At 45.6% G+C, this 17,387-nt stretch overlaps 1 protein-coding gene across 1 annotated transcript; it reads left to right on the forward strand.

The window, feature by feature from the left end:
* The first annotated feature begins 549 nt into the window (after window positions 1–549).
* LOC142930107 (uncharacterized) lies at window positions 550–14,546 on the forward strand. Its single transcript, XM_076072170.1, has 6 exons — window positions 550–822; window positions 3,162–3,288; window positions 4,298–4,417; window positions 4,841–5,020; window positions 8,680–8,792; window positions 14,520–14,546. Exons 3-6 carry the CDS (start codon window positions 4,381–4,383, stop codon window positions 14,544–14,546), a joined length of 357 nt encoding a protein of 118 aa, XP_075928285.1. The 5' UTR covers window positions 550–822; window positions 3,162–3,288; window positions 4,298–4,380.
* Window positions 14,547–17,387: the final 2,841 nt, after the last annotated feature.

A 17,387-nucleotide genomic window follows, 5' to 3' on the forward strand; every position in this document is an offset into this window, starting at 1 on the left:
CAGCGGTGTCAAGATCAGCATTTTGAAGAGGCACGCGGAGGATGATACTGGGCACTGGGGTGCAGTCTCCCTCCATGAACAACAGAGGGCAGAGGAGCGACGCTCACAACAGTTATTGGCGGAGCGCCGGGCGTATAAAACGCAAAGTTGGGAGAAAGTTTATCTCGGGGAGTTAACCCATAACACCTGGGTCTGTCCCGCGTGTTCACACGATAACGCGTTTTCACTACAACGCGTTTTCTCCGTCACAACGCGCTTTCTGAGCGGACTACTTTCTTGAGCTGCGCAGTTGAGCGAGATGAGACGGTAACACGGCGGCGGCGTCCCCTCAAGTTATTGGGACCCCCATCTTACCGTGCGTGGACATTATTATTATTTACGGGAGGAAAATAGTTTCCGCTTAACGCGGCACTTTTCAGGAACGCATCTACCGCGTTAAACGAGGACTCGCCGCGTACAGGTGCCGCGCACGCTGTATCGACCCTGGAGAAATCCGAAGCGCTATGAAGCTCTTGTTCACAGACGTCCAGTAAGGGGCGGGTGGTGTTGGTGGTGTGGGCGTCACCACGTGACACACAGCTTGTCCGTGGAGTCGATCGTGAGGGTGCCGACGTCGCCTAGGCAACGCCGCCCCCTCTCTGGCTCTGCTGCTGCTGCTGCCTCGCTCTGTGCACGCGAGGCGCCAATCCGTGACGCGGGCACTGTACGCGTTGCGTCACCGTTCACCGTGGGGGGCGGCGGGGCCCCAGCTACGTCACGTCGTGTACAGTGGGACATTAATATTGACACTTTTACTCGTGTTTATGTGCCTCGTTATTAAAGGTGAGTTTAATAATAATCATGCTGCTACACAATGTGTGCATTGATATATACGTACAGTTTATGTGTTTAAACGCGATTGTAGTTTATGGGCCCTTGAGGGTTTTTTCGCCTCGTGTGAGGTTTTTATGCGCAACCTTAATTATTGCGCTTTTGTTCATCGTTAACATTTGGTCAGGAATAATGTACTTAAGATAAATGTTCTGGCGACGATATTTTGCAAAACAGACGATGGCAAAATTTCGATTTAAAGCTTTCGTGACTGCAAGGATTCATCTTCTTTGGTTCTCTCGGTAAAGTCACGTAGAATGAGAATAAAATAATAAATTGATAAAATAAAATAACAATAATATTCTCACGACGTTTTCGGCCACAACACAAGCGGCCTTCATCAGGTGAAGGGGACGAGACTGATGAAGGCCACTTGTGTTGTGGCCGAAACGTCGTGAGAATATTATTATTTTATTTTATCAATTTATTTTTATCTTATTATTTTATCTTATTCTACGTGACTTTACCGAACTAACCAAAGAAGATGGCAAAATTGTGTATATATTGTGCGATATGTGCCACTGAAACGGCAAGAAGTCAATAACAATGACTCGTGTTGAGTGTTTAATATGCAAGCAATGGGCCCACCACAGGTTCGTTAATGTTATAATGGAAGCAGTGAAATTAATGAAAATCTTTTGCTCTGCCAATTTCATTTTAAATTACGACTCTTCAATGAGCTTTGGTTGTAGTAAGCAATATTTGAATTTGTTTAAACGACCTGTATTCTCTTACAACATGTTTTATATTCCTAGGCATTAAATGTGTACTAAAGATTCAGACTAATTGTAAATCTAATGGGACCACTTTAATCGATGTCCGTTAATATATGTAGGCGTGGTAAGGTTTTGAGACGCACTCGGCGATGTGTGAAACGCAGTCCGTGTCCTTCCTCGTCAATTTGTCTTCATTCCAACGTCAACTTTGTTCTGCCGGTCTCTCTCATTAAGGCCACATGGCCACACAGTGTCTCTTAGTTCTTGCAAGCTAAGCTGGAGTCAGTCTCTCTCATTAAGGCCACATGGCCACACTGTGTCTCTTAGTTCTTGCGAGCTAAGCTGAAGTCAGTCTCTCTCATTAAGGCCACATGGCCACACTGTCTCTTAGTTCTTGCAAGCTAAGCTGGAGTGAGTCTCTCGCATTAAGGCCACATGGCCACACTGTGTCTCTTAGTTCTTGCAAGCTGAGCTGGAGTTAGTCTCTCTCATTAAGGCCACATGGCCACACTGTGTCTCTTAGTTCTTGCCATCTAAGCTGGAGTTAGTCTCTCTCATTAAGGCCACATGGCCACACTGTATCTCTTAGTTCTTGCAAGCTAAGCTGGAGCCAGTCTGTCTCATTAAGGCCACATGGCCACACTGTGTCTCTTAGTTCTTGCAAGCTAAGCTGGAGTCAGTCTCTCTCATTAAGGCCACATGGCCACACTGTGTCTCTTAGTTTTTGCAAGCTAAGCTGGAGTCATTCTCTTTTCGACATATGTCCCACCAAATTCTGTAATAATAATGTTCCAGTTTCTCTGTTTTTTAAATATAGATTTAAATAAATCTACATTTTGAAATCCACAAATCTGGCTGCCTCCTGATGATGCTGGTTGTAATTACTGGCGAAACGTCGTACTCAGATTATTAATGTTGTGGCTTTGCTCTCTAACACACAACCGGTGTGCTGTACTAGTAACGAATTGGCATGTTCTGTTTAAGTGACAAACCTTACTAATTGGCTGTGTCGGGTGGTGGTGGGTTTACCGACACATTTTATATTTACGCGATCTTACCCAAAAAAACCTGTATTATGTAAAAATACATTTATTTTCCCCCTTTCTTTTTGGACAGTTTCAAATCTCTAACGTCTTTCAAATTGTTCTGATGTACAGTGCTACATTTCAAATTACCGTCATATTTGCAACGGGTTGTTTAAAATATATTTAAATGGTGTAGATTCACGTTTAAACTCGCTTCCAAACCGCATTCAGCATTTTCTTCTTTAGCAATCATCCGTAACCACAATTGGTACATCGGTGCATTACCCATTTGACTATGGTTTGTTGATCTTAATTTACCAATTAAAATGTTATTGAGTGTGCCAAATCCTAAAGAGTGGCGTTTGAGTCGACCTTATTTATTTCATATTCACATCTGAAACGCCTGTGCACATGAATGTTATCCAGTTACACACTCTCCTACTTGTTCATCAACTCTCTTCGTGGTGTAGATTTGATGGCTTGTATAGCAACCATAAACAAACACAACAAGTCCGGGTGACTCATGATCCATAGCATTGCGTCTCCGCAGTTGGATGACCTGAATCGTTCTGCCTCTCAAGTCGGAAAGCCACCAGAAACAGAACCTGTTCCCTGACATGCACCCGTCCCTGCTGCTCTTCCTGCACCGGCTGCGGATCATCACCATAGTCAACAAGGTGACACCACGCTATTCCCACGAAGCAGCGGGTTCCGTAGCACGGGGACCGTGCCACTTGATGCTTTGTTGTCCTCTCGCTCAACCACCCAGATCCGATTCACCCACGCCAACCACTGCTGGCCAGGTTAACTATTACCTGCCACTCGCGACTCGCTTCTGGGTGTCTCTCACGCATTGTTAGAGGACGCGTCTTGTCTCGCACACACACACAAACTGAATGCACACCATCCCATTCCTCCGCACCTCACGAAACACAAGCCATCTCTCCATATAAACTAAATTTTTATTTTTTTTATTTTACCAGGTAAGGCCTAATGAGCTATGTAGCTCTTTTTCAGAAGCGACCTGGCCACAAATGATAGCTCAACAAAGTGGCTCATCACGTGGACATTTATAGAAGCAAAATACTACGAACGCTTGTTTATACATTGTGGAGGGAAAAACTGGAAAACCCGGAGAAAAATCCACGCCACCACGCTGTGAACATGCAAACTCCAAACATAAACCACATTCCCACACCACCATGCCAGAACAGATAGACCACTCGCCCAGTCAAACGGCGTCAACAATCAAGAGCCTACAATGCACAGTTGAGTTGATGGATCGCTTGTCTGTTGCGTTTAAATTGTGCCAAGTATTCGCTTGTTTGCTGGGTCATGAATCTTTCCTTTTGGGTCAGGCGTCATGTTGGTATAATGACAACATTTTAAACTATTTCCCTCGACGGAGATAATCAAATGAAGTTGTCATGTAGGCAAGCGTTTGCCAATTCACTTCGTTTTTGAGCAAACCGGGGGAATGTTAAAAAGTGAGTACAATTTGACTATTCACATTTCTGCCTTGTAGCCCTATTATACAGGCTGTTTTCAAAGTAAAATGACATGCTTTAAAAAAAATATAACACGCAATTCCTCTCGATGAAGGGTGTGCTGTCGCTGTACTGTATTCACACAATGGTGCATGGTTCTGAACTCCCCCCCACGCCCCTCTGTGCTCGCCCGCTGCAGGTCGATGGCAGCGTGCAATTCATGCAGCAGAGGGAGCTCGGGGACGGCGTGGTGGAGATCGAGCACTCGACGAGTTGCGGCAGATGGCTGCTCATCAAATAAACGCTCAACGCCGCCAAGGTGCCGTCTACGCTCCCCACTCGCGTCCCGTTCGCGTACTCCGCGCCAATGTATATGTGTATATGTTGAACTTCTTTCGCACTGTACGTCGCCAACCGTGCTAATCGGAGGTGTGGGGGAAGGACAAAAACAAGCTCTGGAAGCGGCGCAAGACCTACGGTTACACTGACACCCTGTTGCCTTGGCGCTTTCTGACGAAACGCTTTTGTCCGCGCGGGCGTGTGTCAGTCATTGCGCCGTGCTGGCCTTAGGTGCTCGCTAACAGCACTTGTGTGAAATATCAGCGTGGAGGAGACAAAGGTGACCATGCGTGGTGCCGGCATCCCACCACCTCGTGTGCCATGGCGGCTTTTAATGAGTGCTCGCGAACAGCACTTGCCCCAACAGTCGGTTATAGGCTATACGGGTAATCTTTTGCTTTAGTTGCACGCGTGCTCCGTCAGATGAAGGAGAACGTGGAAGCCACGGAGCTGGCGTTGGCATTCCCTCTGGAGCAGGCGGAACCGGGCGAGCGCTCGGGGGGATTGCCTTCACTCCTGGACAAGCAGCCCGTGTTCGCCTTCCTGCCGCTCCGCAGCTACGGTTTCCGCTTCATCATTCAGGGTGCGTTGCCCGGCTACGCTCTCCCTGCATCCACCTCGCCAAAAAGAAGATGGACAAACACATTCGTAGCACCTCCTCCTATCATCCGAACCATTTCATCATTCGTCTCCTCTCAACTCTTGTTCATTTGCTCCTCCATTTACCTGCTGATGCTTGAAGCCAATGCTTAAAAACCCCCTGGAATCGAATTCCAGGGCTCTGGGTTTGTAGAGCAGTGCACTTCCCACTGCACCATCACTCCGGCATTATGCACACGTACGCTGCAGCACACAAACAAGATCAGCCCACACGGGACGTCGGTGGTTGTGAGCGTTCTTGCTTCTTCAAATGTTTCAATCTCAGCTGGCCCCTATGTGATTCTGCCATTTTGTTTTTATTCAAATGTAGAGACGAGACGTGGCTTAAATCGGTCGCTTCGAATGCATTGGTCTCTGGGAAGCCAGCCTACTTGTGCCTCCTTACGTAAAAGTGGCGAGGCTTAAAATCCCAGCAATTGTTGACCCAATTTTTGGATTAAAGCTATGCAAGCTTTTAACGAAGAATACAAAAAAATTAGGTAAGAAACAAGCTTTTAAATGCACAGTTTTATCTGTAATCAAAATTTGAAAATACATTATTTTGATCCTAAAATTCATCAAATTTGATGTGCTCAATAAAAAAGGGTGGCTTTCTTTCAAATATATTCTTTGGCCTTTCGGTAAAGTCACGTAGATAGGTTCAAAGAAAATAACAAAAAATAACAAAAAACTATGACGTTTTGATCGCAACACAAGCAACCGTCATCAGTAGGAAAAAATTTAGGGGAAAGCTGCTGAGGCAGGCTGTTTTAAAGGTTTGAAATGGGTGTAGCCCAAGGGTCATAAACGAAGTGGGCGGGGCTAGTGATGTTAAAGTGAGACTAACATTGGAAGGTAGGATGGAAACATCAGCCAGTTATGACTTGAATTGGTTAATAACGTCCTTCCAATGATTTCTCAGTTTGTGCCCATCTTCTCTGTTGAAATTGTGTCTGTGTCTATAAATATGGATGGCTTCATGAACAAACCTTTGTTGATAGCCATTGGGTTTGCAAAGTACCTTCGTCTTGGAGAAATCAATTTCGTGTGAGCCCACCGCATTAAAACAATGATCAGCCACGGCCGAGGAATTGGTCCTCCCGTGTTTCAGATCTGCGTTATGTTCACGAACACGGTCCGAGACATGTCGCTTAGTTTCCCCAATGTAACTACTGCCACAGACACAGCTTAGTTTGTAGACGCCTAGGTATTGCATGTCAGGGATCACATCCTTCACAGATGGGATCAGATCACAAATTTTATGTACTGTGTTTAATCGAACCTGGATATTCTGTTTGCTCATGATTTTGGAGATATTTTGGTGACTCCTGCTATGTATGGCAAGGTGATGGTTTTGATTGGGTCCTCAGATGGTTCTTTCCCAACGGTTGGGGTGATAGCTTTACGGATTGCGTAGTCTGAATATCCAATCATCTTGAGAGCTTGGTGTGTGTGTTGCAGTTCACTGGCTGGGTGATGATGGTCGGAAATACATCGAGCTCTATGGTGTAGAGTTTTGATGAGGGAATTCTTCTGGGCAGGATGGTGGTGGGAGTCAGGTTTTAGATATGCATCCGTATGGGTGGCTTTCCTGTAGACAGTGTCCCATTGAGTCATCTGGTCTCCTTTTGATTAAAACATCCAAGAATGGTAACTTGCCATCCTTTTATATCTCCATGGTGAATTTGATAGCTGGGTTTATGGAATTGATGTGGTTGAGGAATTGGTTCAGAGCTGGTCGGCCATGTGGCCAGATGACGAACGTGTCTTCTACGTACCTCTTCCATAAGGAAGGACGTAGCGTGGATGCCTGGATGGCATCTGTTTCAAATTTTTCCATGAAAACATTGGCTACAACTGGAGATAAGGGAGAACCTTCAACTTGTTTGCAGAATGTTCCATTCCAGGTGAAGTGAGTGTTGGTGAGGCAGTGTCTCACCAGGGCCATTACATCAACATTCAGTCCTTGTTGGACCAAATCTTCAATGATTGCAATGGTGTCAGGCACAGGAACTTTGGTAAACAAAGAGACCACATCGAAACTAACGAGCAATCACCTGGAGATAGTTAGATGTCCTTAATTAACGATACCAGGTGAGCTAAGTTAAGTACAGCTGAGGTGGTCTTACCAGTGAATGGTTGTAATGTCTCAGACAGCAATCGGGCCAGTTTGTATGTGGGTGAGTCAATGGTGGAGACGATAGGACGAAGGGGTGTCCCTTATTTGTGGATTTTGAGACCTCTAATTTGCAATCTTTGGAAGAACGTTATCAACCAGGTGGGGTGTTGACTGTTGTATTAGCCGACTCTCTGTGTTGTATTGCATTATATTTGTAAGTTTACTATGCTTTCTCATGAATTCTTACCTGATAATGGTTGCTTGTGTTGCAATCAAAACGTCGTATTCCATTATTATTTTATTTTATATTCTACGTGACTTTATCGAAAGAATCAAAGAGTAATTCCTGCAGTCACGAAAGCTTCTAATCTAAAATTATTCATTTTCTACTTTTCAGTGGAGATTAAAGTGTGCATTGAAAATCTTGTCTTTTACCTCATGTTTTGTTTGTACTTGTTGCTCTCACGCTAAGGAAGAGGGAAGCACAACGGCCTCTCCGGCGCCATGACGAGCGGCGATATTAGCGTTCCTTTCATTGGTCATGGCTGGCCAGCAAAAGCTGCTACGATTGGACAAGACGTTTGCCTTCGTAGGTGGGCACCACCGTTAGTGATTTCAAAAAGGGTTGGTAGAATTTGGTAGTATCAATTATTTAAATTTCGTTAAAAACGCGAATCTGACCATGATGGGTGGCACCTGGACCGGTCTTTGAAATGAAATTTTGAATTATCACGCAAGACAAGTCTGTGTAGAAAATTTCAGCTCGTTCAGCTTCATACATCCGAAGAGATTAAGTTCAATAAAAGTGTGTAAAAAAAGTATCTGTTAATTCTGTAACCCTTTTCAACCTGCGCTTGAAATATTTAATTAGCAAGAGGGAACAATACGTTCCGAGCCATCGTTCGACATGTGATGCAGTGGGTTGACATCGCGCATACACGGCGTCATCCTTGGAGCGCTGGTGTTGGATCCGTTTCGGGCAACCCTTTCATCAATGCAGCCCATTTACCCTCGGGCAACACAACTTTACATGAGCAATGAAATCACATTCAATCATCTTTACGAGACAGTCGGTGTGCCCCCAGTACAGGCACAAAGAGGTACGGACAGAACTAATGCATAAATGCTTTCAACATAAGTTGGAGAGAGTTGAGCCTTTCAAGGAATTCGGCAATGCTTTCCCACCTGTGACTACTCCTGATGTACGACTCGAGAGAATGTAGGTTTTGCTTGCAGGCCACACACACACACACACATGAATGATGTGTTTGGTATTATCTCATGGAAAAAAAACAATTGCACAAGGGCTAGGGTCATGCCCCATTCATTCTGAACGATTAAACCAAACTGACCCACGTTCACACACGAGAGCAGAGAGGTTGGCTGCAGGGTGACGCACACGAAGAACGGGTCACTGTGAAAGAGTTTGAAGGTTCCCCTTCGTACCTTCTTACTCTCCCTCCCACCCCCCTCCTTCCGGTCAGGTGATTTTGAAGTGTCGTCGTCACGCGAGGACGTGGACCGAGACAGCGCGTGGAACCAGTGGCTGCGCTCCGAGATCCCGGGGCTCTTCCTGCTGGCCCTGCACACATTTACCGTGAGTCGGCGCAGATGTGGCCTCGCGACTGGGGCTGCCACCTGTCTGTGTTTGACCCCCGGACAGTGTTCGGGTGGCAGCAGGAATTGATTTGTGCCGAGATCTGGTACCCCGGGTATGGCTATGGTTGAATTTAATCACCGTGAACTGCACAGTTTTAACAATAGACCTCGGCTTGCTGAGAAATGTGCCTGGGTTTGCTCTGTCGTAGAAATGGTGGCAGCTGTACTTGGGGCATCGGCACGTTTATTCGCGCTCCGGCTCCATTTACACCGAGAGTCACGTGCTCGTCTCGTGTGGGGAGTGGTGGTGTAGCTGTTAGGGGGCATCCATTTAGTATGTATGCATGGAGGGGGGAGGAGGGGTTAACCCAAATGCGTACGCTTGCGTATGGGGGTCTACTGACAATGTGTAAGCCGACTGCAACGGCATGAATCTGCCCATCGCAGTGACATGGGGAAGTAATTGCTTCCGACAAAGGCATTCTATGACCTTTTAAATCGTACTCAGGTTTGAGCACGGGGACAATTTGCATTCATGATCCTGAATCATGACAATTCCTTGACTCTCCGGCAGTGGTGAATCGTTCCAACCACCAGTAGGAATCGTGTATATGTGTGTACGTGTATGCACAGCTGTACCCATTGGCTTCTGTTGTGGTCATGTACGTTTATTTTTTATTTCGTGGAATATTACTTGCTGTACTCCACGCGGTGAGTTCTTTGTGTAGATAGGAATCATGTTATGTAGAGAATATAAATCTTATTCAGTACCTCTATATGTCTCCCACAGACGAGCGGGGAGACAGCAGCCAGGCGGTGAGCCGGCACTCCCAACAATCGCCCAAGATCTGCGGTTCTCTTTACATTCCGATATTTGCAGCCACTTACTGAGTGTTTTCATGTGGGGGGAAACCAGTACACTCGCAGAAAACGAACGAATGTGAGCAAGGGGGCAACGTTTTATCCCGTGCAGATGGAAAGGATTCCACAGTTGTGTTCCACTGCCTCCTGGCAAGCCAGGGTATGACTCATCCTCGATGCCCACCGGAAGGGAGATTGCACACTTGCAATTGAATTCCCTGAGATTATTTATATCATGGGGTAGGCAGTGACAAAGCCCCTGACTCACTTAACACGAACATGCGGTCCAGTGCATTGTACGTGCAAGGATACTCGCTTTCCAAAATGTATTAATGTGTGTTGTGCTTGAATCTTGACTTAAAGCTTACGTGACTGCAGGAATTAATATTATTTGGGTCTTTCGATAAAGTCACGTAGATAGAACAATAAAATAATAAAAATAAAGTGAATACAAAATAATAATAAAAAAATATCACGACGTTTCGATCGCAACACAAGCAATCGTTATCATTTTTCTCCTGATGACGATTGCTTGTGTTGCGATCGAAACGTCGTGATATATTTTACTTTTGTATTCACTTTATTTTTATTTATTGTTCTATCTACGTGACTTTACGGAAACACCCAAAGAATATGTGTTGAACTTCTTTCGCAGTGTACGTAGCCAACCGTGCTAATCTGTGGTACATTAACACCTTGCCACAAATGCCCTGTTGCTCATGAGCCCAGCGACTCAACTGAATCAGGCGCAAGGTTTGCGTGATTAATGCTTACAAAGTGGGGTCTATAATGAACAATATGGCTGAAGCTCGAGTTCTGTTCATTTAAAACGAAACGTGTTTCTTACCAACCATACCTGGTGTTTGCACACAGATACAGATTATGGGCGATGCGTTCTACACCATTCGGAATGCGCTGTTGCAATGTGCAGCCACAGCTGCTGCAAAAATATTTGTCTCGGTTTGATCCACTGAACAATATCCACTGACCACACCGCACGCGCAACAATGATATAACTATGAACAAAAATATTAATAAATTAGGATGGTTTATTAAATATATTGCACGTAAGAAAATACAGCAATAGACGTAAAAATACATGACAGTTTAACACGTAGGCTTTCGCGACAAATATCCATAATACAGGTTTTACGGGTTGGATCGCGTAAATATATGTGTCATTATGAGACCTTTGCCGTAGCAAGATATAGTAGTAGGTTTTTACCCTTTCATCTGGCACCAAAACTGACACCTTTATACAAGGGATCATGTTTGCAATAACCACAACACAAGCAGTCAAAATGCAAACAAAAAGATACAAGTCTGATAGTGATATACACTGTCCTTGAAGTTCATTGGTCCACACCCGAGACGGCTTTTCTTAGAGCCTAGTCTCCACTGGTGTTGGACCAGATGACGCCAAAAGGCATACAACTCAAAAACAGCGCACTATCAGAGTATTGAGAGCTCGGGGTAAGAATTTACATTATGAGACCTCCTTTGCCAGTAGCAAGATATAGTAATAGGTTTTTACCCTTTTATCTGGCACCAAAACTGACACCTTTATACAAGGGATCATGTTTGCAATAACCACAACACAAGCAGTCAAAATGCAAACAAAAAGAGACAATTCTGATAATGATATACACTGTCCTTGAAGCTGATTGGTCCACACCCGAGATGGCTTTTCTTAGAGCCTAGTCTCCACTGGTGTTGGACCAGATGACGCCAAAAGGCATACAACTCAAAAACAGCGCACTATCAGAGTATTGAGAGCTCGGGGTAAGAATTTACATTATGAGACCTCCTTTGCCAGTAGCAAGATATAGTAATAGGTTTTTACCCTTTTATCTGGCACCAAAACTGACACCTTTATACAAGGGATCATGTTTGCATAAAGGTGTTAGTTATGGTGCCAGATAAAAGGGTAAAAACCTATTACAATTTAAATGTGTCGTTAAACCCGCCACCACCCGACAGCCAACTAGTAAGGGTTGTCACGTAAACAGAACATGCCAATTCATCACTAGTACAGCACACCGGTGTGTGGTGTAGCCATTTCTGTGACCAGTCACAAGCTAATCACTCAGCTATTTCAATGCTAAATTCTATGCTAATTCCTTTGTCAAGGGGTGCCTCTGCGGATGTGTATACTTTAACTTAGCTATTTCAATGCTAAATTCTATGCTAATTCCTTTGTCAAGGGGTGCCTTTGCGGATGTGTATGCTTTAACTTTAACATAGCCATTTCTGTGACCAGTCACAAGCTAATCACTCAGCCATTTCAATGCTAAATTATATGCTAATTCCTTTGTCAAGGCGCTTTGTTTCTTCTCACACAGCTTAAAGGTCGTGATCTGAGCGTGGCTTTTTTCACTCCAGTGCTGTCCTCCAGACAGTCTCGTCCCTTCACCTGATGAAGGCCGCTTGTGTTGTGGCCGAAACGTCGTGAGAATATTATTGTGTTATTTTATTTTATCAATTTATTATTTTATTCTCATTCTACGTGACTTTACCAAAAGAACCAAGAATATGTTGAACTTCTTTTATACCATACGTAGCCAACCGTGCTAATCGGAGGTATTTGTTGCTGGCCATTTGGCATTTTAGGCCTTTGGGCCTTTGTGCCTGTGGTCAGCAACCGTGATTGATAAAACGTCCCATATGCATAGTGATGCTATGGCATCCACTGCATGGTGATAAATAAATTATGTATTAGCGCGTGCGTGTGCTCAACGGTGGATGTCTTGTGTTCCAGAGGAAAAGCCCTTCCCGTGCAGTGACTGCTCGTACGGAGCGACGCAGAAGTCGAAGCTCAAGAGACACGTCCTGAGCGTTCACCACGTGCCCTTCGATAGCGCGCTGGACTCGGACTGCGCCAAGAAGAGAAGGCGGCTGGCTGGGTGCCGAGACCACGGCTCAACTCTGGATTTGGAGCGCGCACGATGCTCACGGAGAACTCCCTGATGATTTATTTCATCTTGAAGATGAATCCTTGCAGTCACGAAAGCTTTTAATTGAGAGGTGGCCATGTTAGTGAGACCCCAGCCCATTAATGCAGAGGCACCTAACAGGGCAATGCAACTCAGAGAGTCGGAGACAACAGCCAAACGGCAGGAACGAATGGGAGCGCCACAGCAAGTTACGACTTTGCTTGGTTAATAACGTCCTTCCAATGATTGCTCAGCTTATACCCATCTTCTCGGTTGAAATTGTCTCCGTGTTTATTTTTCTGGATGGCTTCATGGACAAATCTTTTATGGTAGCCCGAAGGTTTGCAGAGTACCTTGGTCTCGGAAAAAATAATATCGTGCGCGCCCACTGCGTTATAACAATGATCATCCACGGCAGAGGTATTGGTTCTGCCTTGTTTCAAATCTGCCTTGTGTTCGCGAACACGGTCCGAGACATGTCGTTTCGTTTCCCCAATATAACTGCTGCCGCAGACACAGCTTAGTTTGTAGACGCCTGGGTATGCATGTCAGGAATGACATCCTTCACAGGTGGGATAAAATCATGGATTTTGTGTTCTGTATTGAATCGGACCTGGATCTTGTGTTTAAGATTTTGGAAATATTTTTGGTAACACCTGCTATGTATGGCAAGGTGATGGTTTTGATTGGGCCCTCAGATGGTTGTCTCCCCATAGCTGGAGATACAGCTTTGCGGATTGTGCGGTCTGAGTATCCATTCATCTTGAGGGCTTGGTGTATGTGTAGAGGCATTAATCGGCACTGCCCATCCTGTTAGCGAGTAGCTCCCCCTTCTCTTCAACAGGGGGTGGAAGCGCTATCACGCCACTGTTAATGACTATGGCCCAAGGGGCCAACGACAATCCCTGGGAAGTGGATCCTGAGACACATTCCCCGGACCTCGGGAGGGGGGACTGGGGGATGATGTCACCTTCCAGAAAGTTTTGGAAGGGAGGCGTGGCTAGGGCGGAGCAAGCCACGAACCAGTATATAAGCCGGACCTCTCAAGGGTCCGGCTCAGGCATCTCCAAGCCGAAGACTGTAGACCTGGGCTGAAGTTAGGACCCTGGACCCCAAGCTCCGTCGTCCTTCCAAGGGTCGGAGCTCAGTGAGGCCAATGGTCAGGACCCGAAGACCCTGGCACGGTCGGGTCAGCATAGCCTCCCCTAGGGCCCCCAGCCGGAGGACGGGGAATTAACGGGTTCCCAGTGTTAGGGCCCGTGTAGTCCGGAGGCCATACCTCTCCAGGTATCGGGTGAAGGGGCCGCTACCCCTTTGTGTTAGGGACCCTGTAAAATAGTGTTAATAAATATCGTGTTGCCTCGCAAGAAGTTCTCCGCCGATTATTTACCCACTTCATATGTGCTCCAGTTCACTGGCTAGGTGGCGCTGGTCGGAGATGCAGCGGATTATTTTTTCCACCTGAGGACGACCGCTTGTGTTGCGATAGAAACATCGTTATATGTTATTTTTTCTTTTATTTTTCTACCTACGTGACTTTCCTGAAAGAACCAAAGAGTATGGATTTCTGCAGTCACATAAGCTTCAAATCATCACCCAAATAAGATTTTGTATATGAACAACAATGACTATCTCCATTTTCCAAATGTTACCCACCAGAGATACTTTTTGTATATACACAACAGCAAGCGAATTATGGCACCATACGTTCAATCCCTATTCATGACACACTTGACTCCCAATCCTCATGTAAGATTGCAATATAATTTCTGCATGAGGGCCCGTCAAAAAGTGTTGAGAATGGACACTTTTTCCAAAAAACTACGTAAAGTAGTCTTAATTAAAAGTCCAGTATAGTACTATTCGTGGCACTCATAAGTGAACTTCATTATTGCTCATGTTAATTATTACAATATTAACTATTTACCCAGGAAAGCCTCATTGAGTCTGAAGACTGATTTTTTGTCAAGTTTCTCATTGCAATGAGATATTTGGCAATTACATTAATGAGCGTTTGGCTCTGTGTGAGTTGAACCCAGAGAGACCCCCACCTTGCACATGGGGAAACAGCACAACTCTGCACAGATTCTACCCACACTCGATAAATAATTAAAACCGATCTTGATTTGAAGCTTTTGTGACTGCAGGAATCCATACTCTTTGGTTCTTTCGGTAAAGTCACTTTGGTAGAAATAAAATAAAATAAATCACGACGTTTCGATAGCAACACAAGCCATCGTCTTCAGGTGAAAATCGCGACAGCCGCGATGTCTGCTGCGAGCAGCACGATGTCTGCTGCCTTGTGAAGAGAAGCTGTTACCAGCAAGAGTTTATATAAGTTTTTGAGAACAAAGGTAGCCAAAGTAGTGCTAATGGGGTATTATAGTGTAAAGGTAATAAATAGCGTGCCATGTTAAAGGAAATGAACTTAGATTAGCATGTTGGATTATAGTGCAAAGTTAATTTGCTTCCGTAGCGCATAAGAGTTCAGATTAGCATGTAGGATTAGCATATGTATTTTGATAAGAGATGCATGTAAAAGTTAGTGAAAAAAATAGCAAGTTAATGTCAGTCTATGTGTAACCAAGAATAGCATGTTAAAGTTGATGAGAAAAGTATGTCAAAGTCAATGAGCGAAGTTAATGAGAATATCATGTTAAAGTCAATGAGAGATGAGCAAGTCGATGTCAGTCTACATGTAATAAATAGCGTGGTATGTTAAAGTTAATGAACTTAGCATAAGAACGGCTGGCGGGAGAGAGAGAGAGAGAGAATGTGTTTAAATGAGAGAAGCATGTAAAAGTTAATGAAAAAATTAGTAAGTTAATGTCAGTCTATGTGTAACCAAGAGTGGCATGTTAAAGTTAAAGAGAAAAGCATGTAAAAGTACATGAACGAAGTCAATGAGAATATCATGTTGAAGGCAATGAGAGTTGAGCAAGTCGATGCAGTCATGCCGGTGGTAGCATGTCCATGTGTGACAAAAGCAGCCGTGTTAGCGATCCAAAAGATGGCCGTGCCAACGCGTTCGGGTGCGGAGCTCGCTCCCGCCGCGGAGCTCGCTCCCGCCGCGGAGCTCGCTCCCGCCACGGAACTCGCTGACGTCACAAAGCTCTGCCCCCCCCCCCCCAAAACCATATTTCCATTTTGAAAATAAAACATGCTTCAAATCGCTTTAAACTATTGTCATTGTATTTTATGTGGCGCTGCACTCTGATGTTGTAGGAGAAAACATTTATTAAAAAGTCTATTTAACTAAATATAACGTGTTGTCTATATTTATTTTAAGTTGCGCATTTCGATGTGACGTCACATTTCTCAACCCCCCCCCCTCGTCACAAATGTCTGACCCCCCCCCCTCCCCAGGTGTGTGACGTCATTTATGGACGGCCCCCATCGCCTTAAAACGCGAACTCGCGCTTGCAAACTGAAACCGCGGAACTTTTTTTGTTCGGCAGCGCGATCCTCCGTGAGATGTAATGAGTCGTCCTCGCGCTGTGAGTGAGTGTGAGTGAGACAGCATCGTCCCCCACTCCTCCTGATGTCGAGGGTAAATGGGCGAGGTTTAGGCCTGTGACTCATGCAGCTGCAATGGCTGCTTTGTGTACGCGGTCCAGACCTCCCCAGAGACCCTGGCTGACAGAGGAGGTGTTCAGGATTGTTGAGAAAAAGCAACAGGCCCATTCTAATCGTCTACAGCATCCCACGTCAGAGAATGAGGAGGCTTACCGCAGCCTTCACTCGGAGGTTCGGAGAGACGTGAGGCGCTGCAAGGATTGGTGGTGGTCGCGGGTTGCTGGGGAGATGGAGTCTGCCTCAATGGCCCGCGATCACAAATCCCTATTTAACTCCATTAAAAAAGTAACCTACAGCGCCACACCTATTACCATTGTAGAGGTAATCGTCACTCACCACTCTGTGGGCTGGTAGCTTCCCCTTATCGTAAATAGGGGGCGGAAACGCTATCACGCCGGGGCTAATGTCCATGGCCCAAAAAGGGGCCAAGACAATAAATATCGTGTTGCCTCATCAGAAGTTTATTCGTCAATTTATACCCACTACACCATCATCAGGGGAACGAAGGGTGATCCAATCTCCGACCCCCAGCGACAGGTTTGCAGATTTGCTGAGCATTTCTGTGAGGTCTTGGGGGAGGGGGAATCCCTCAGCCTGGAAAACATCATGGGACAAAGTGGGGATGACCCTGCTGAGGATGCGGTGCCTCAAATATTGGAGGAAGTCACCCTCTGTGAGTGGCTGGCTGAGGTACCATCCGTTGAGGAAGTACTGAGGGCGATCCAGAGTCCGAGAACAGGAAAGGCACCGAGCAGAGATGATCTCCAAAGCGAAATGCTGAGGGAGGGTTGCGTTTGTGCGCAGACTGCCCTACATGACATCATAACAACAGTCTGGGCCACTGGACGGGTTCCGCAGGATTGGAAGGATGCCCTGGCGGTCCCCCTCTTCTTTAAGAAGGGGGACCGCACAGACTGTAACAACTACAGGGGCATCTAACTCCTCAGTGTGCCGGGAAAGGTCCTGGCAAGGATTATTCAACATCGCCTTGCTAGGTACGCTAAGGAGAGGCTTGCGGAGCCCCAATGCAATTTCAAGAAAGGGCGGTCCTGCAAAAATGTCATATTTTCTGTCCGTCTGCTACAGCAGAGGTGGAGGGAATTCCAACTAGACCTACATCTCTGCTTTATTGACCTGGTTAAGGCCTATGATACCATCAGTAGGCCTGGGCTCTGGGTTGTTCTTCGTGCTTTCAGAGTCCCTGACCTTCTGCTCACACTCAT

The sequence above is a fragment of the Petromyzon marinus genome, chromosome 37, assembly GCF_048934315.1.
Source record: "Petromyzon marinus isolate PM22_M1 ecotype Great Lakes invasive population chromosome 37, UKy_Petmar_22M1.pri1.0, whole genome shotgun sequence".
NCBI lineage: Eukaryota > Metazoa > Chordata > Hyperoartia > Petromyzontiformes > Petromyzontidae > Petromyzon > Petromyzon marinus.